This window comes from Falco rusticolus, chromosome 8 (assembly GCF_015220075.1).
Source record: "Falco rusticolus isolate bFalRus1 chromosome 8, bFalRus1.pri, whole genome shotgun sequence".
Lineage (NCBI taxonomy): Eukaryota > Metazoa > Chordata > Aves > Falconiformes > Falconidae > Falco > Falco rusticolus.
The window spans coordinates 38,613,112-38,632,177 of NC_051194.1; the positions used below are offsets into that span (position 1 = coordinate 38,613,112).

The window sequence follows — 19,066 nt, forward strand, 5'->3', positions numbered from 1 at the left end:
GATTGTTCCAGCAACAGTCACCTTGAAAGAAATAATCTGAACATACTGTAAGGATTCTGCCTGTATATGCTTTTTAATATGACAGTAGATAGTATATTGGCTCTGCTTGTGCCTTGTTCTTTCAATTATGGTGATGTTACCCTTCTGAAATGAGTTGTGCTATGTGGACGCAAAACATATGTATTACTTGCTTGTTATGGAAATGGAAAAATATGGGCTGCGTGAATAGAATGAGGTAGCCTGAGGAGAGTGTCCAGGCCCCATAGCAGGTCTTACTTAGAAGCCTAGTCATTGTTGATCTATTTAGCTACCAGTACACTAAGCAGTGTGGGCAGAGGGCTTATGACGCTGGGTGCAGCACCAAGCCGGTCCTTCCTGTACCTCTGTACCTCTGCTCTGCTGGGTCCACAGAGCCTGAAGAATTGTGGAGAGGGGGCACAAAGACTGGGGCTCAGCACTGTCAGCTTTCATGCAGCATGCCTAAAGCTAATAAACCCAGCTAGACTTGAGCTAGCTTTTCACAGACCTGAGGGATGTATCTGCATTGCATTCCTAGTTTCACAGAAGCAAAGCTTTAATACCCATGTTGGCTTTTTGAGGCTTGGCTTACATCCAGGTGGGCTTATTAACTCTAGCTGTATGCCACTGTGCTGTTGTCAGAGCCAAAGTTTTAACTCTACAGGATCCAGACTAGTTTTGTGTCTAGGGTTTGAATTGTTTCCTGCTTTAATGAAGCAGCTATAGATAATCAGATGGTACCATAATTATGTAGGAATAGATTAGGTAAAATGAGTTTTAATGGTGGCCATAAGTGCCAGAATCTGAAGGCAGTTAATGGTTCACATCAGTAGAACATGGCAGTAGAATTGCAGATTGTCCTGTTATGTCTCAACCTGAAGTAGGAATGTTCACTTCCACATATCAGAGAGGTCTTAATTGCCTAGAAGCTGTCTAATTACTCCTCTTTGTGTCTCATAGCAGGTTCTCACCCCTGTTCCATCAGAGCACCATCCCTTAATATAGTCAGTAATGTGACTAACCTCATGGCTGGTATGATTTATTTTTTGTCTCATGCATTCTACAGGAGGATGGAAGGTGCGGTGAATACTTTGGAGCTTTTTCCTATTTTATTTCCATTTCTGTGTTGCAATAGGTTTCTCTTGAGGAAGGCAAATAAAAGATATACAGGGTTTTAAGGTTAAATCTATTTTAGCAATTAATGTGGTGCAATCAAAGTGGAGCAGCAGGAGATCAAAGGCATTGGTGCTGAGGCTCCTCACATCTCCATTATATGCATTTCAGGAGGGCGTACGTATACATACGTAGAAGGTTACATTGAGTTGCTGTTCCAAGACCAGAGGTGGTACTTCTGGCTTTTTTTGGTGACACTGCCAGTAAGATTTGGAATTAGAGCTATGAGGAGGATTTTGCCTCCCCCCTGCCTTGCTTTTCAGTATTGTAGCTGTATTTCATATGCTTATTTGTGAAACTTCAGGGGAAAGGTATCTCTTTATCCTTTACTTCAGCATAAAAACTTTATTGGTCTCCTCTCCAAAAGAAAGTTGTTTAAAGATGTTTCTTTTGGGGAGTGTACCTATTTTGATGCCACTGTTTGTCAGTTTAGTTGTTCTTTCCCAGAGAACAAATGATAGGCTGTGGGGTTACTAGTAAGAGCGATGAGCTGAGATTAATTGAACAGATATATATCGTCTGCACACAGGATCTTGGAGGAGAGGGCAGGTTCAGAGGCAAGTGCTTCAAGGAGGAGTAAATGAAGGGTTTGTTCAGAGGAGCTTTGAAGTGATGCTGCTTTGCAGAGACAATGCTTAGAGTGATTTATTTTGTATCTGAACCAAACATGGTAATGGCAGAGACAGAGTCTATCAGGGAGTAGATCAAGAGAGAGGTCAGTGGAAAACAGGCAGTTTTGACCTAGCGTTTACTAGGCATGTCAGACAAGTGTAATGTCTCTGTGAAGGCATTTGGGTTAAGGATGTTTGTCCTTATGCTGTTAGAGAAGATTATTGCATGTCTCTGCTTAAAGGTGAGGTAATTGTGTGTGCACAGAACTGCAATGAGATCTGTTGGCCTGCCCAAAGCTGCAAGTAGCGAGCAGAAACACCTTGCTGCGTGAGGATGAATACCAGGTCACAGTACTGTGGTAGGGATCCCTACCTTTCTATGTAGTCCTCTTCCCTGCATCTCCCTGAGCGCTTGTAAATAGGAAAAAAAGAGGTTTATAAGTAATCTTCTCCTGTTACATGGGTTACTTTATACACTTCTGTCTCATTGCCATTTTTGTCGAATCTGTCTTCTTACTGACCATTAAGTTCTTCCCTTGCCCGGTTTCCCTGGAAGTTTATTCTACTCTTGGGTCACCTGCAGACAAGTCTCTTGTAAGTTTGACACTGATAATTGCTTTGATCTTTCCAAGATGCCATGGGGTTGGGACTACTCTGGATCATCCAACTTAACTGAACTGAAAATTTTGCTGGAAGAGTCCATCATGATCCGACGTCTGAAATCAGATGTGCTTTCCCAGCTTCCAGCAAAGCAACGCAAAATGGTTGTAGTGGCTCCTGAATCCATTAGTGCAAAGACCAAAGCTGTCTTGGCAGCTGAAGCAAAAAAGATGGACAAAGGGTATGGAAATGTAAGTCAGAAGCTATTTTCATGATAAGACTCTAGTATTTCAGGTACCTTTATTTAAAAACATCAATGGAAAAACAGTACTGTGGGTTCCAAGGAAGGTGAGAGCCACATCTCATGTGAAGGCACAGTGGAAGGCTGTTGAAGGCACTGTTTTAAATGAGTATACAACACAGTCAAAACAGCTCAGCTGTTTTTTCCTTTTAAGTGGCCTGCTTTGTTCTTTTTTGAAATACCATTTCCTCTGTTTTTTTCCTCTCTCATTAGTCCTTTCTAATTGTCTTTCATGTCTCCTGCCTCTGTACTTACTCTTCTGTCTTGCCTTGTAATCCCATACACCCTACAAACACAGCCTTGTTGAAGCTCTGTTGTGAACACAGCAGTGACCAAAAATATGAAGGGTGTATTTTTGCTTTTTTTGGTTTTTTCTTGTATGGATGGCAAATGCATGTTCTAAGCTCCTAGGCTACTAATACAGTTCTGTAAGAACTTTGGAGTTTTTCCTTGCCGTTTTGGCTGGAAAATGCTTTTTCAACTAAAACGATGTTTGTGATATGCATGTCATCCAACTTGTAGGAGTTGAGTAGGAGGTGGGAAGGGAGGTGTCAGAAATAGGAGTGTGTGAGTATCTGCCATACCCAGTGGCGAGTAGACTTCCCCCAGTCCCCCTTTGTTGTGCATTTATAGGCTGATTTTTTAACTAGCAAAGTGTTTATTTGGCAGCAGCAGACATCCCATATCTGTAAGCAAGAAGGAGAAAAGGCATTTCTGAGACTCACACTTATTTTATCTTTCTCTCTGCAGAAACAACAAGAGAAGGAAGCTCTTCTCCTCTTCTACAACAGAACAGCAGAAGCTAAAATCCACTCAGTCGTGTAAGCTGCATGTCATTGCTTCATTCCTGCCTGGTAAAATGTGTTTTTTCTGCTCAGAACAGGAAAACAGTGCCTTAGAGATAACAGTGCAGGGACATGAAGCATAGCCTCCAGCCAGCGTAGAAAAAATTGATTTTAATTACAATGCACTAAACTTTTTCTTCTCTCAGAGTTCCTAGGCTGAGTAAGTCTTCTGATTTCATTCCAAATATGGATCTAAACTGTCATTTGAACAATCTAAAATTTCTTAGTGTTTGGGACTTGGATCAAGGTCCCTGGTCTAGACCCTATTTCAGTTTAAGGAGGGGGAGAGTACTGAAACTAAAAGTATCGACAGAATTTGAGAAAACTAACGTTGCAGTCCTACTGCAGCAGGAACCCTGAGCCAAAAAGCTTATGAGAGGGATGGAGCTTTAATTGTAGCGTACTGTAAGGGTGTCACAGCCCCTGCTGAAGTTCTTGGCTCTTCCACAGAGCTCATATGGGCTGTCATTAGCAAAAGTTTTCCATCAAAGGTGTGCTTTTCACTCTGTCTTCCCTAGAAAAGATTCCCTTCTGTGACTTAATGTGCCCTTTTATCCTTAGCCTTTCTGCTGGGACTGCAAGGGAGTTGCTTTAGGTCATATAGCGTAACTTGTTAATAAGTAGTATGATAATAACTTCAAAAAAGTTTACTTTTCTGCAGCTCTCTGAATGTAAGGACCAGCTGATGTGCAGTGTGTGATTTCACAGTCTCAGACCTTGCTGCAGAATTTGCCTGTTTGGCACAGAACTGCCAGAGTCCCAGCGCTCATTCCTGTAGAAGAATTTCTTCCTTTTATGTTAGTGAACAGTTAGAATGCTTTCTTCCTTTTATTTCAGTTGCAAGTGTGAACTGAATATAAAACCACGAAGTGCTGTTTACTTGACTTTCTGGTAGGAACTAGTTCATTGTTTTCCTGGGGTTTAGTGGCATTTAAAGAACCATTTATTATTAGCTGCTAAGCTACGGTACCAGCTAGCTAATGGTACTGTCCTATGATCATCAGCACCTCTCACGTCTTACCCTTGATGACAGTGTCTTCCATTGCTTCCATTGAAATGACTAGCCATTTGTTAAATGGAATATGGGAGGATGGGAATGAGCTATAAAATAACTGTAGTATCTTGGCATCTGCTTGCTACACTGAATGTTCGTGTTAATATTTGTTTTAAAATCCAGCGATCCCACTTTTCTCCCAGATGCCTTTGTTAAATGATACTGTCATGGTAGTTGAGATCTGAACATCACAAACCCTGGGAGCTGTTTGCACCTTAATACAGTACTGGAAATCCTGCTTGGTGTTTTGACAGTTGCTGCTGACCTAAGCTGTGTTGTATTTAGCAAAGAACTTGGTATTTCTGATCTTAGCAACAACTTTGCTATTACAAAGAAAAGATGACATTTGTATCAGCTGTTCTGATGGCTGTTGCTATACTTAGTTACAAATTTTAGGCTTATAGGTGTTTTTCAGGCTCCAGTTGACCTGATTGTTAATGCAAGAAATGGGTTCTATGGCTCTGCTATTAGTCCATGGCAAAAGACAGAGGTTTTGTTTAATTAACACTGTTTAACTGTGTTTAAAAGGAGTCTTGGTACCTTTCATTGGTTACTAGCCTATATGCATATGGATAATTCCTAGAAATAGCTGATATATTTAGATTGTCAAGCTGGTAAATTGTCATTGTGAACCCTTACAGAGAAAGCTACTTTTAGGATACTCTGATCCGTGCACTTAGAAACCTTTTCTTCTAAAATAAAAACAATCCTAATTAAACATAGGAAGAATAGTTGTATACAGATTACTTTAGTATACTATGATTGTGCAAAAGTTAGGGATACGGAAGGGTGAATGAGACTGTTAAATAAATACAGATGAATTTTAGTTGATTGGTCTGAGATGCCATGATTCAAGCAGAATCATACAAATTGATTCTCAGTGATACTCAAGTATAAATGTAGGCAGCTGTCCAGCTGCAGTAAAGAAAAATGAGTGGATTTTCCTGCAATGTCTTTTTTTTAAGCTGTAGGAGTCTTGAGTTGCTACTTGCATTTTACTGCAGCTTTTGTATGCTAGCTGATTTCTTAGTCTCTGTGTATAGATGAGCAGTATCTTTAAAATGTGTTGTGAGCAAAACCTGTGTTCTCTCAGCGCATAACTTTATGGAGGTTGTTTTTTTTTTCCTCTTTCATGTAGAGAATATGTTCTGGAGTTATTGGAAAGTGGGAATGATAAATTCCTGGTGTTTGCTCATCACAAGATAGTACTGGATGCAATAGTTGCAGAACTGGAGAAGAAAGTAAGTAATTGATTGAGTCAACTTTATCACCGTTCCTCAGAGTTACAGTCAGTCAGATAGTTTATGAAAGTTAGCAGCAGAGTTCATTTCTACTTGCTGTGCCTCTGAATGTGCCCTTCACCGAGGGAGCTGAGGTGCTAGGGTGAATGCCTTACAGGATTCACTTTGTATTGAGTGGCTTTTGTTGTATTTAATGTTCTTTAATCTCCATTGTTTGCCTTGGAGCTTGTGGATACTTGGAGGAGTGTTACCCTGTGTGGCCATCTCTGCTTTGTCCTCCAGGCTTTTCTCAGGTGGGGAGAATGTAACAACCCAAGTCCAGCTATGGCTGCCTGCCTTTGTCTCTGTGGTGGTTTTACATTTTTGAACTGGGATACTGTAGGGAGACGTGATAGTTCTGCCAGTCGCCTTTCTGACTTCAAAAGGGCATGAGTAATTATTTGTGTGAGACTTCCATGGATGCCTCTAAAGAGTTCTGGGTCATGCGGGGGCAATGTGAAGGATGATTTAAGTTAATATCCCAAACTATAAACGACAGCGGCAGTGGTGGCTTTGCTTCTGGGGCAGCATCCTCCAGTACAGCAAGGATGTTGGACACTGAAGAGTTATGGCCCTGCATCACCCAAGTTTGTCATACCTTTCCTGAGCCTACCACAGAGCGTCTGAGGTGTGTAGGATCCCATCTTCTCCCAGACTTGGGGAGGTTGTAGCAGCTGTAACATCAGTACACAGTGTCCAGCTTTTGTATTAAGCTGGTTGCCTTTCCACTGTACTTGTTGCCTGTTGCTGTCCTTCCTGTTGGTCAGGACTGGTGGGAGAGCAATGGACATAAGAGAGCAAGTAATGAATTGTGAACAGAGGGAAGGTACGTTATGTACTGAGCTACAGCATCTCTGCCTTTAAGACAAGGCAAGGTCTTAAAAATACAACTGTTGCCTTTTTATTTTCCTGGTTCTGTTTCCCTTCCCCACGGAAGGGAAACAGAATCTACTAAAAGATGGAAAGACGATATGGGGAACGGGACACGAGGCCTCTAAAAAGTATCTTCTGCCTTTTCACAGCATGTTGAATACATTCGCATTGATGGCTCCACACCTTCAGCCGAGCGGCAGTCTCTGTGCCAGAAGTTCCAGTTCTCAGAGAAGCAGGTTGTGGCTGTCCTGTCCCTCACCGCTGCAAACATGGGCCTGACATTGTCTGCTGCGGACCTGGTGGTATTTGCAGAGCTCTTCTGGAACCCAGGGGTATGTGTCCTGGAGGGGACAGGGGTTGGATGCTCCCTGGAGAGCAGAAGCATTGGTGCTTAGAGGAGATGTAATGGGCAGAGGACTTTCTCTAGGGTTTTTCCTCTTTCTTTCTCTGGTGGCTGCTTGTCTGTGCACTCTCAGGTGCCTGGGCTTGAACCAGTGGGGCTGGTTACACAGCTTGCTGGCTGGAGAAAATGGTGTGAAATGGAAACATGCTCCTGTTTCTTAATTTGACAGAGCTCTCAACTGCTTGCCCAGCCAAGAACTGAAAGGGTCCATCATCAGTGCTGACTAATTTTGAAAAATGCTCAGTGCCTTTTGGAGATGTGGTGCACCAGATTACTTCTTGGCTTAGTCTGTGTTTGAGGATGCAGGCATTAACAAGATCCAGATAAATAGTAATTGATGAGCACAAGAAATGAGATCTCCCTGTTTTCTGGTGCTTACACTATTTCTCAGATGTATGCAGTTTTATTTTCTTTGTCATGTTTTTACATAAAGATTCTGATCCAAGCAGAAGATCGGGCACATCGAATTGGACAGACCAGCTCTGTTAATGTTCACTACCTGGTGGCTAAAGGCACAGCAGATGACTACTTATGGTAGGAAGTGAGAAGAACACTTGGTTTTGCTACCTGTTTTCACTTTTTGTCACATGTGATGTAAGGTGCTTGATGTTAGTGCTGACTTCCACAGCCTATGAGGGGAGGAGCAATAACTGCCAGTCAGGGCTGCTGTGAGCTGGTGACATGGCCTGGCCACAGTGGACATTAAATGGATGACAAGCAGGAGGAATAAAAGTAGTTATCTGACAAAGAAAGGGCTGTTGAGAGAAATTCTGGGAGAGCTGATGCATCTAAAACCTTCACAGTCTCTGTATAAGGAATTGTCTTAGATACAGCCCAGAATATTCATGTGCTGAGTACTTTCAAGTGAAGTCAGCATACACTGGAGATGGTTCCACGTATTGTAGATCACATCTGAGGAGCAACCTGGCTGCTGAGTGCTTGGACAGGGAGCTGTGGAAGAGGACTGCACTGTTGCTTTCCTCTTGCTCTTCACTGAGCCCTTCAGATGAATTAAAAAAGTGCTACTGACTTTCCTCTGAAGAGTTGTGGTCTAAGCCTTTTTGGCTGCAGTGAGAGCTGTTAGTGGACGCTGGTCCTTTTGGCTGGGGAATCTGTCATCGTGGGGGACGGGACGATCTGAGGAATCCTTAGTGCTGCAAGGGAACTGACCTGCAAATGATGAAAAGAAATTATCCACCAGCTGGTTCATTTAAAGTCCAAAATTACATCTTTATTACCTTGTTTAAAGGAACAAATGAACTAAGTGAACTTGTGCAGTTCCCAGAATATCATGATGGCAAATAATTATAACCCTACAATGCAGGGATCTGGAAACTGATGCATCGCCCACATTTCATGGAAAGTTAATGACAGTAATTCTGCCTTTATTTGTGAAATGCTGTCCGTGCAGTCATTAATGCTTAGAGGGAAGGAAATATAGCTGTTCAAGGAAGGGCAGTGGCATCCTTTTTAAAGGCAAGAAAAAGAACAAGACTGCTTGGATACTTGGTAAATGCATTAATTGTGCTGTGGCCTTTTCTTCTTTCAAAGTGTCCAGTCCACAGGTGTGGTTAGAACCTTTTGGGCCAGTGATGGAGTCTTCCTCCTGCAGTACTTCAGGAGATACCCTAGAAATACTGATGTGTTTGTTGATGGGAATTACCATTGCCTACCTTGGAAACTGAACACACAGGCTGTTGGGACTCCCTTTAGCTGCATCTTCTTGTTCTGACTTCATACCATTGAGATGTTGCCTCAGTGAACTGTTTTCCCTGTTGGAGGTGTTTGTTCTCCAAATATTTATAGTCTGAAATCCTCCTTTTGTTACTTATTTAAATTGGATTGATACTTATTTAATTTGGATTGATCAGTATCCCAGGACAGCAGTCATCATAAACTAGAGCAGGACAGGTTAAGGAACTAACAGGCTTTTGTAGAAAAGCCATCTTTATACTCCTGTTATCTGTTTTTTGTTTGTTTTCATCTACACATAGTAAATGACACAGTGTCCTTGCATGATATTTTTTTCCTTCCAATAATGCCTGATTATCTCTCCTAGGCCAATGATTCAAGAGAAAATTGAAGTGCTGGGGGAAGCTGGTCTTTCAGAAACCAGTTTCTCCAAAGCAGCTGAATCCACTAACTACTACCCCAAGGTAATTGACCTGAAAGAATATTGATAGTCCCTGGGAGAGGCTGAATGAGCTTTGGCTTGTGTATATCTGGATTGGCAGGTGATTGGCAGGCTGACCTTACACCTGTTCTGCCTTTAATGCCACAGACCAGATTCTCCTACTCCTCCCAAGATCCATGCCTTGACTTGGAACTCTCCACAGAGTTCCCAAACCTACTGCATGTAAGGAGACGTGATCGCCTCCATAGCATATATGTTCACTGTCTTGGGGGAGTGCGCTCTGATTGTTGCTCACTTTTGGTTTTATATGACAATATATATGCAGGTTCTGTCTGTTCTGATTTCTCAGCCAGATCCAAAGCAGAAGACCATCTATGACCTTTTCCAGAGGACCTTCTCTGAGAGCAGAGATGACACTGATGATGTTCTGCTTTTGGAGGCAGCTGATACTTGCTGTGAGTTTGACTCCGACGGTGCCGTGCACGATACAGAAGGAGAGACACTTTCAGTGAGTCCCAGAAAAAAGCGGCGTATTGAGGAGTTTTTTAAAGTGTAATGGTAACAGGGAAAGAGATGGTGGCCAAGATATATTTTTTTATAAAAAAGAGAAAACAAAAGCAGTGAAGTGTTATTTTTTTGTGTTTTCAAAAATAAAAACTTTCATTTTCTGTATCTCTAGTGTGTTTCATCTCAAGGGATGAGAAGGCAGTCTGACAGTATGACAGATGAGCAGCACACACCAGGCAGCCTGTGTGTTTTGCAGTCCTGGTTTTGCTGATGACTAAATGGCTATGGGCAAGTGCCGTGCTGTTCTGTTTCAGCATGTCAGTTTCCACAGTTGTTTTGTTTAAAAAGCAGATAATGGTTGTCTGTCCACAAGGCAAAACTGTTGTAAAAAGTAACTTCTCAGCAGCTGCAGAGTGCTTTTAACAATGAGTCTTCCATCTCCAAGAATTTTAATCTGTATTTATAGGAGTCAGTTCAATGGCAAAATTTGGCCCTTATTTGGGTCACTTGCAAACAGACTTTCTGGTATTCAGTTTAGCAGTGAGGAGATCCAGACAGATCTTGATGTTTTGTGGAGGTAGGGGAGAGGAGGGAGAGCCCCAGAATTTTGTCTGTGCAGAGCAGTTAGTACCTTGAAGCCAAGTAGTACAATTGTCTGCCTGGAGGTGTGTATTGCCCGTTAGACACGTCTGTCTGAGCACACTGATCTCTGGCCGCATCTGCTCAATCTTGGGACCTGCTCCATGGCATGTACTTTCTGTCAGCGGAGGGTGAAGCTTGTGATGACTGCCAGCGATTAAGCCTGGCTGCTCAGGAAAGGGAGGGCGTGTGTGTTTTCAGATGAGTGAGGAGAAGTGCGACAAGGTGAACTTTTGCTCTTGTTTTGTGAGAAGCTGCTTCTGGACTGAGCTGTTTAAATCAATTATTTTAAGTCATTGTTCCCAAGCTTTTGGTACTTTTTCTATTTTAGAATTTCATCTCCTATTTGGACCTTAAGTTTGAAAAATATGTGATGCAGTGGAAATATTACCATTTTTTTAATATTTACACTGGCTGGAAGATAGGTCTTTTGGGGGACACTTGCTTTTGTGCTTTCTAAAATGCATCAGCTTTCAAAAGGGAAACTCCCATGGTACTTTGCTTATAGATGAATCAACAGATACTTCCATAAGACATTTAGGCTGGTACCCTAGGACTTGTTGTTTGCTCCCATTACAGCTCTGTGCAGGTTACACTGCCAGAAGCAGCACTATTGTTTGATGCAGTGATTAAAATGCCTGTTTTTCATTTGTGATAGTCTCTGTCATGCCCTCAGCCCTATGAACTGGGAGACCTGAACTCCAAGCCCCAATGCTGCCTGAACACACCTGCTCTTTGGTTCCTTTCAGGAGCTTGTGATACAGTTGCTGTCCCTCGAGCATGGCCTGATTCCACTTCACAGCAGTGACAGGTTTGCAGAAACTCTAGAGGCCACTTTTGATGTGGGCTTGATGTAAAGGCAAATGGCTCTGTTTATCACAACTTGTCTTTTCAGGCATCCCTGCATGGTTGTCTTTAATTTTATTTTGCGTTACTGCCAGTGGGGTGTAGCATGATGCCAAGTTAATGTCTTTCATGCTTCTGGTCTTAGTACTAGTAGATAGTTGGAAATGAGCTAGTGTTAAGCAAATGTGACCAGGGAATACAGGAGAAGATGTAATTTCACAGAGGTGCCAGTTAGCTATGTTTTACAGACATAATTTGTAGAGAAGGGTGGGGGGCAAAGCAAACTGAAGGCTTACGTTTAGCTTCTGAAGGCCAGGAGCTAACATGCTGTGCAGGTGGCGTGCTTGGCTGTGTGCAGATACCAGGCACTGACAGAAAGACCTGTCTTTCATGGTCAAGGAGGAAAACGTTTTTGCTACAATATCAACCTGTAACAGTAACTGGGATATTTTTTCCTACGTTGAAGACTTTGATTATCCCATTTTCATTATGTCATCGTGGAAATACCCTGCAGGTTCTGTATGCGGTTGTGTTGGGTGGAGACTTGCTTTTCATTCAGGAATGGAGAAGTTGATTTGCTGTGTGTGCAAGTGAAGAGTAAGACCATGTGACTGGCAAACTGGAGGAAATGCTTTATCTCTGGATTTGAGACCAAGAACTAAACATCATTTATCTTGCTCCAGCAGCTGGCCAGGAGATAAATACTTTTCTATATTTTCAAATGCCTTTGTCTTGAACACTGAATATTTAAGCTTTTTGTAGGACATATGATCTTTCTGCTTGCAGAGAAGGTTGAGTAAAGGGTGAAAAATGTTGTGGTCTGCCTATTGAAAAAAAATATGGGAGACATTATTTGTATACCCGTGTTGTTTCCTATAGGAGTAGTTTTCTTTTTCCCTTGTAAAGCTACAGCTACTTCAAAACAGTATTTTTTCTGAAATCTGCTGAAAGTACCCTTGGAGAATTCTGCTGCTCATAAACTTGATTTATCTTATCCATATATTGATAAATCCCAGCCCTGTTAGAGGAATGCTAGGTGTACTCTTTCTTTGTTAGGACCCATAAAATCTCAGCTGGTTTGCTGCAGAGTTACAGGAGGCTCTTCAAGTACACTTGAGGTTCACTTTATCCATATTAGATGGAAAAGGGAAGAAGAATCTTGCAGGTAACAGCCAGTAGGTCCTCTGTCCTGGATGTGTTGGCTGACAGTTGTGTTTTTTTAACCAAATAGTCACAAAGCAGCCAAAGGAACATTTTATTTTATTTTTTTCTTTTAATGTATTAGTATCAAAGATGTGTATCCTGTGAGTCATCATTATGATGAGGATCTGAAAAGGGCAAATATATTCCTAGGATACATCAAATGAGATTTTGACTCAACAGAGGGAGATACAAGTACTGTTGCCTAAAGCTGAGCTGAGCCCTCATCTGGGACAGGGCTCTAGCCCACCAGTTGCTGGAAGGATCTGCTTGGATGAGAGGAGAGTTTGCAGGGATTATTGGGGGACAGGGGGAACTAAAAATGTGTTTAAACCCTCAAAGCAAGATCCAAGAGGGCATGCAGCATCTGTCCATGAGCATCTCTGAAAACACGGACCCCCACCATGGGAAGACTCACATAGTGGCAGGGTATGCTCTAGTCATTAATTCCCTGTTACTTAAATGGACTGAATGTGAAGAGGAGGGCTGGGGGGGGGGGGGGGGGGGGGGGGGCATGGGGCTGCCACAGGAGGAAAAGTACCTGCCAGAAGTCCCTGGGGATGGTTTCTGCAGGTGGGCTGGGCAGCCCCGGCTCCTGGCTCCTGCCTGGCAGGAGGGATGAGCTGCAGCCGGCTCTGCGCATTCAAAAGCTCTCGAGCTAACCGGATTGCAGTTCATAATGGAGGTTAATGGGTTGTTAATCCTATTATGAGCATCGCAGCTCAGCGGTGGTGTTACGTGTTTCACTGGCCCATGCTGGGTCCGAGCGGTGCAGGAGCCCTCCTGGGTGCCAGCCCTGCACTTTGGTGGTGGAGATGGAGGTGGCTCGGTGTCTGGGGGCACCGCCTGGGTGCCAGGGGGCCACCTCCGCAGCAGCACATGGAGGCTTCTATGGCTGCTGGTCTCAATACTGGATAATCCCAAGGAAACCAGGCAGATGCTGTGTTTGCACCTGGTTGGGTTATCTTGAAACTTCGGGGTTTAGGGCCGGTATGCTTCAAGATTAGAATTCATAGCCATTGATTTATGTATTCATTTATTTATTTATTACTCCTTCTACAGTTCCAATCTGGCTTCCTGTTCCTTTTTTTAATACCGATATTTCTTTAAAAATGAGGTGAGTGAATGTAACTGCTCCATCTTCTTGCCTGGTGTGACCTCCTTGGGTGGAAATCCTGGAATCTGAGTTCTTGCACCACATCTCCTGTCGGTGCTGCTGGGGGTGATGTAGTGCTTGGGTTTCACATTGATACAGGGTGTTTGCTGAGCAATGCGGCCGCAACTGCCTTCCGGTTTGCGTGCTTTAGATAACCCTGATGCCACGCGAGAAATACAGAACATACACCGCGACCATGGAGCTTCGCACCACCGCGGTGCAGACACACCCGCTCCCAGTCCCATCCGCTCACGCTCTGTCTCCTCACGCCTCACTTCCGCCGGCGACGGCTCATAGTGCGCCTGCGCAGACGGCGTTTCTCTCTCGGGGCCGGCGCCAGGCAGGAGGATGGTGAGTGGGGCCGGAGCCGCCGGATCCGTCGCCATCCGCCCCGGCGGGCAGCGCGGAGCCTGCTGCGGGCGGGCCGCTGCCCGGGAGAACCGCCGGGCCGGGGCCCTGTGTGCGCTCTGCCACCGAGCCGGCCCCGGCCCCGCGCTGGGCCGCGAGAGGGGCTCGCCTCAGCCGGGGTGGCCTGTGGGAGGCGGCCCGAGTGAGGGGAACGGCGGCGGGGGGCCGAGCAGGCGGCCCGGGAGGGGGCGGCGGGGAGCGGCGGGGGGCCGAGCAGGCGGCCCGGGAGGGGGCGGCGGGGGGCCGAGCAGGCGGCCCGGGAAGGGGCGGCGGGGGGCCGAGCAGGCGGCCCGGGAAGGGGCGGCGGGGAGCGGCGGGGGGCCGAGCAGGCGGCCCGGGAAGGGGCGGCGGGGAGCGGCGGGGGGCCGAGCAGGCGGCCCGGGAGGGGGCGGCGGGGAGCGGCGGGGGGGCCGAGCAGGCGGCCCGGGAAGGGGCGGCGGGGAGCGGCGGGGGGCCGAGCAGGCGGCCCGGGAGGGGGCGGCGGGGGCCGAGCAGGCGGCCCGGGAAGGGGCGGCGGGGGGCCGAGCAGGCGGCCCGGGAAGGGGCGGCGGGGAGCGGCGGGGGGCCGAGCAGGCGGCCCGGGAAGGGGCGGCGGGGAGCGGCGGGGGGCCGAGCAGGCGGCCCGGGAAGGGGCGGCGGGGAGCGGCGGGGGGCCGAGCAGGCGGCCCGGGAAGGGGCGGCGGGGGGGCCGAGCAGGCGGCCCGGGAAGGGGCGGCGGGGAGCGGCGGGGGGCCGAGCAGGCGACCCGGGAAGGGGCGGCGGGGGGCCGAGCAGGCGGCCCGGGAAGGGGCGGCGGGGAGCGGCGGGGGGCCGAGCAGGCGGCCCGGGAAGGGGCGGCGGGGAGCGGCGGGGGGCCGAGCAGGCGGCCCGGGAGGGGGCCGGGCCTGCGTTCGGCGGCAGTGCGCGGTGATGGGATGGCGGTGCCGGCTGCGGCTGGGCCTCGCGCGGGGGGCGGCTCTGCCCGTGCCGTGGTGCCCCAGCGCCGCCCGGTGCCCGGCCTGCCCCGCAGCCGCGCCCGCCGGCCCCGCCTTGGTAGCGGCGGCGCCGGGGAGAGGCCCCGCCTTTGCGTGCCGAGCCCGCTGCTGCCGTGTCGGGCTGCGGGGTGGCCGTTCGGTGAAGCCGGAGCTCACCCTGGGCTGCCTCCCCACAGGCTAAGCGCACCAAGAAGGTTGGGATCGTGGGGAAGTACGGCACTCGGTATGGTGCGTCCCTGAGGAAAATGGTGAAGAAAATCGAAATTAGCCAGCATGCCAAGTATACCTGCTCCTTCTGTGGCAAGGTGAGAGACCTCCTTCCCTAAAAAAGTCTTTAATAGTAACTTTTGTTGTTGCTGCTGGAAATACAGTTTGGTGCTTTGGTCCTTTTTGTACTGAAGCAATAACTCCACTAGTTTTGAGATAGTCATCGGTGTATTTGAGCTTTAGGCTCCTGTCAGAATCTTTTATAAAATAAAAAGAGTAGACATTTCACATGCATGTTTAGTGGTAGTTACGTGAAAACAAATTATATTTCATTACACAAAATAGTAAGATATGTTGCCATACTATATGTTTTAGGTATCTTAATAAAAAAAGACCTAACAGAATTAAAACAACACACTTGTTATCCTGCTAATTAAGGCACGACTTAGGCTTTTTTTTTCTTTCAGTAACTTTACAGCTTACCTGGAGGGAGAAGAGAGCATGCTTTTCCCACTTACAACTTTTGTTTGCAGCTGCTTGCTTATAATTGTGTGCTGTGTAACTGGATGGGGAAGAATTTCTGATAATCTTATCTGCTCATGTGCATAATAAAAAAAATCACTCCTAAATCTGTTTTTTGGCAGTTTGAGAGGTCCGTCAGCTTGTGCTTTGCCCAGGAAATTTTTATTAATATTTATAAAGTAGGTGTCTTTAAGCAGCTGGAAATTTAAAAAGATTTCTCTCTATTTTTTTAATGTATTAGTGTCTTTGTCACGTGAAGTAAAAACATTGATAGCCCCATTGGCAGAGCTGCCTAGATCCTGTATAGGTCTAAGTGAAACCCATTGTCATCATTGCAAGGTGATGGAGATTTGGAGTTCAGTACCCCGCACTCACTCTGGATGCTATCCAAAGGGACTCTGGTTCAGAGCAATCTGTCCAGGGAACACCAATAACAGCGGTGTTACATTGGCCATCAAACCAGGTGAGAATATCTGTTATTGTGACCAATGTAACGCCTCACTATTTTTCTCTTTGAAAAAGAGCTGAATTGTTGATGATGCACTTAGAAATGACCCACTTTATATCTGAGTAAGAAAGTGTTTCAGAAGGACTTTCCCTGTTTTGAAAAAACTGAATAAAACCATTCCCTGATCCTTGCGTGTCTTAACTAGGCTTATAGGTAATGCCATAGCGTGGTGCTGGAGACCTCGCCTGAAGTTTGGCTTTTTCAGCTGATGGAGAGCACATTTTGTCTTTCCTTTTATTACAGACCAAAATGAAGAGGAAGGCTGTGGGTATCTGGCACTGTGGATCATGCATGAAGACAGTTGCTGGTGGTGCCTGGACTTACAAGTAAGGAAATTAAGAAGCTCCTTCAGCATGTATTCTCATATAGCTGAGGCATAATAACAGCTTTTCATTTTATTTTTCAATCTACTAACCGTTAACTGTTTTGAGTTAGTGATATGTGTGTGAGTGGGTTGCCTGCATTGTTAAAACTTGATTGCAGTGGATCAAAGTGGATTTGATGGCGATTCTTTCCTGTATCTGTTGTGCAACTTCTGAGCAAACTGAATTTTATCTGTCACAGTCCTGATGCTCGTTTTGGTGGGTTACTCCAAAATTTCTGTGTCTCTGGGTTTTATCAGTTCAGAAATACAAACTCTGCATCTTTTCCCGAACTTCAGATAAAGAAATGGAAACAAATATTTTACTAAAGTAGTTTGGGGTTGGTGGGGGTTTTTTGTTTGGTTTTGGTTGGTTGGGGTTTTTTTGTGCCTTGGCTGTAGTAGCATTTCATACTGGAGACGTGAACTACAGTTGTTTGTACAAGGTATTATCTTTGAGCCATTTTTTTGGTGATGTTGGAAGAAAAGGACCAGAGAGAATGGCTGGTTCATCCAGCCATCTCAGGATGGAATCATCTATATGGATTACTCCTGATTGATGTCCCTCTGACCTATTCTAAAAAGAGCTTCAACAGCTTCTAATAAATTACGCCTCTAACCTGAGAGTTATTTTTCCTTCCTTGATTCCTTTGACTGTATAAAAATCTTGATTTTTGTCAGGGAACTCTTTACTACTTCTTTCAAAGTCTAAGCAGCATTTTTTTGTGGTTACTATCCCAGCCTTTTCGGTTCAGAGACAAGAGATGCAGTAGGCAAAACCAGATTTACTCTGAGAAATATTATTTCTGTTTTACTTTTGTTTTAAAAGCATTGAAACATAATACTTACTGTAATGGTGTTCTTGCTTACTCCCTTTCTTTATTCTTCTTCCCTTGCAATTCTGGTAGAAGACACTGTTGCCTCACGCGTAACAGTTGCCAGGAACCTGAGCCCACGTGCTTGTGCATATAGTTGATGCATAACTGGAAAATTTTGGGTGAAGACCTGGGTTAGGAAGTTGCATGTGCTTCTGTAAACAAAGGCCTGCACTTTGTTATCATGAAAGTCAGAGTGGAATTAGCCCTCTGTTGACAGTGCAATCAGACGATAACTATTTGAAATGATTAGTGTTTTCTCAAAAAAAAACAAAACAAAACACTGGCATGCATGCAAGTGACTCTCCTTCTTCTTCCAGTACCACCTCTGCAGTGACAGTCAAATCTGCCATCAGAAGACTGAAGGAATTGAAAGACCAGTAGAAGCTACTTCCTGTCCTCATTGTGAAGCATCCTTTTTTTCCCCTACTGTCAAGATCTGTCCTTTCATCAATAAAAAGGTGATAATGGAGTGGAATCATGGTGTCTCTGCAAAATGTCCTGCCTTGCTTTATGTGGTGGGTTGACTCTGGCTGGATGCCAGGTGCCCACCAAAGCTGCTCTGTCACTCCCCTTCTCAGGTGGACGGGGAGAGAAAATATAAAGGCTCATGGGTCAAGATAAGGCCAGGGAGATCACTTTCCAGTTACTGTCATGGCCAAAACAGACTCAACTTGAGGATATTAATTTAATATTACCAATCAAATCACAATAGGATAATGAGAAATTAAACTAAATCTTAAAAACACTTTCCCCCCTCCCCTCCCTTCTTTCTGGGCACAACTTCCAGTTTCTCTACCTCCTCCCTGCCAGTGGCGATGGGGAATAGGTGCTGTGGTCAGTTCATCACATACTGTCTCTGCTGTTCCTTCCTCCTCAGAGGGAGGACTCCTCACACTCCTCCCCTGCTTTAGCCTGGGTCTCTCATGAGGTGCAGCTCCTCAGGAACCGACTGCTCCGGTGTGGGTCCTCTGTGTGCCCAGTGGTTGGTCTGTCTTGGAGCCGGCTGGCATGGGCTCGATCGCACGTGGGAGCAGCTTCTCACAGAAGCCACACCTCTAGCCCCCTGCTACCAAAGCCTTACCATACAAACCCAAAACACTGCACTGTATTTACAGGTATAGCTATGGAGACAATAGTGCTATCCAGTAGTTGAGTGGCTCTTGTTGCTGGTGAAGCCGTTAAAAAACACTTTTCCAGCTAATTGCATACTTTGTTACTTGAGTGTGCTGAGGTGAATCTGAGGAAAGCTTAAATAGCTTTAAGAAGCCTTGATAATGTTCTTCATGTCTGTGCCTTAAGGAATAATGCAGAGCCCCATGAGTGGAGGAATGCACAAATGTAAGAGGGGAAGAGAAAACATAAAACATCACTCTCCCCCTTCCCGTGTGACTTTTGAGGAGGGCTCAGGGGAGTAGGGCATGTGCTGCAAGATGGAGAGGAAAAGAGCAGCATGAGTAGCTTTGAGGGACTGGAATGGTAAAAGAGCAAGTACCATAGCTATCCTCTATTGCTGGCTGGTGCCCCTAAATTCCCAGCACCAGCTACAGACAATTGCTTACTACAGTCTG

General features: G+C 45.6%; 2 protein-coding genes across 5 annotated transcripts in view; both read left to right on the forward strand.

Annotated features, from left to right (window-relative positions):
• Positions 1-12,981, forward strand: part of SMARCAL1 (SWI/SNF related, matrix associated, actin dependent regulator of chromatin, subfamily a like 1) — a 43,642-nt gene extending 30,661 nt beyond the window's left edge. For 3 of the 4 annotated variants that reach the window (XM_037397272.1, XM_037397275.1, XM_037397273.1), the window contains exons 11-17: positions 2,435-2,653; positions 3,454-3,524; positions 5,741-5,843; positions 6,905-7,087; positions 7,592-7,692; positions 9,218-9,314; positions 9,642-12,979. In XM_037397272.1, the coding sequence (XP_037253169.1) occupies positions 2,435-2,653; positions 3,454-3,524; positions 5,741-5,843; positions 6,905-7,087; positions 7,592-7,692; positions 9,218-9,314; positions 9,642-9,848 (981 nt within the window). In that variant the 3' untranslated portion in view covers positions 9,849-12,979. Of the gene's footprint in view, positions 1-2,434; positions 2,654-3,453; positions 3,525-5,740; positions 5,844-6,904; positions 7,088-7,591; positions 7,693-9,217; positions 9,315-9,641 lie in introns of all 4 variants that reach the window. The other variant, XM_037397276.1, reaches the window with a different exon arrangement.
• An 899-nt stretch (positions 12,982-13,880) lies between these two features.
• On the forward strand, positions 13,881-17,973 carry RPL37A (ribosomal protein L37a). Its single transcript, XM_037397277.1, has 4 exons — positions 13,881-13,991; positions 15,199-15,327; positions 16,503-16,585; positions 17,816-17,973. Exons 1-4 carry the CDS (start codon positions 13,989-13,991, stop codon positions 17,877-17,879), a joined length of 279 nt encoding a protein of 92 aa, XP_037253174.1. The 5' UTR covers positions 13,881-13,988; the 3' UTR covers positions 17,880-17,973.
• Positions 17,974-19,066: the final 1,093 nt, after the last annotated feature.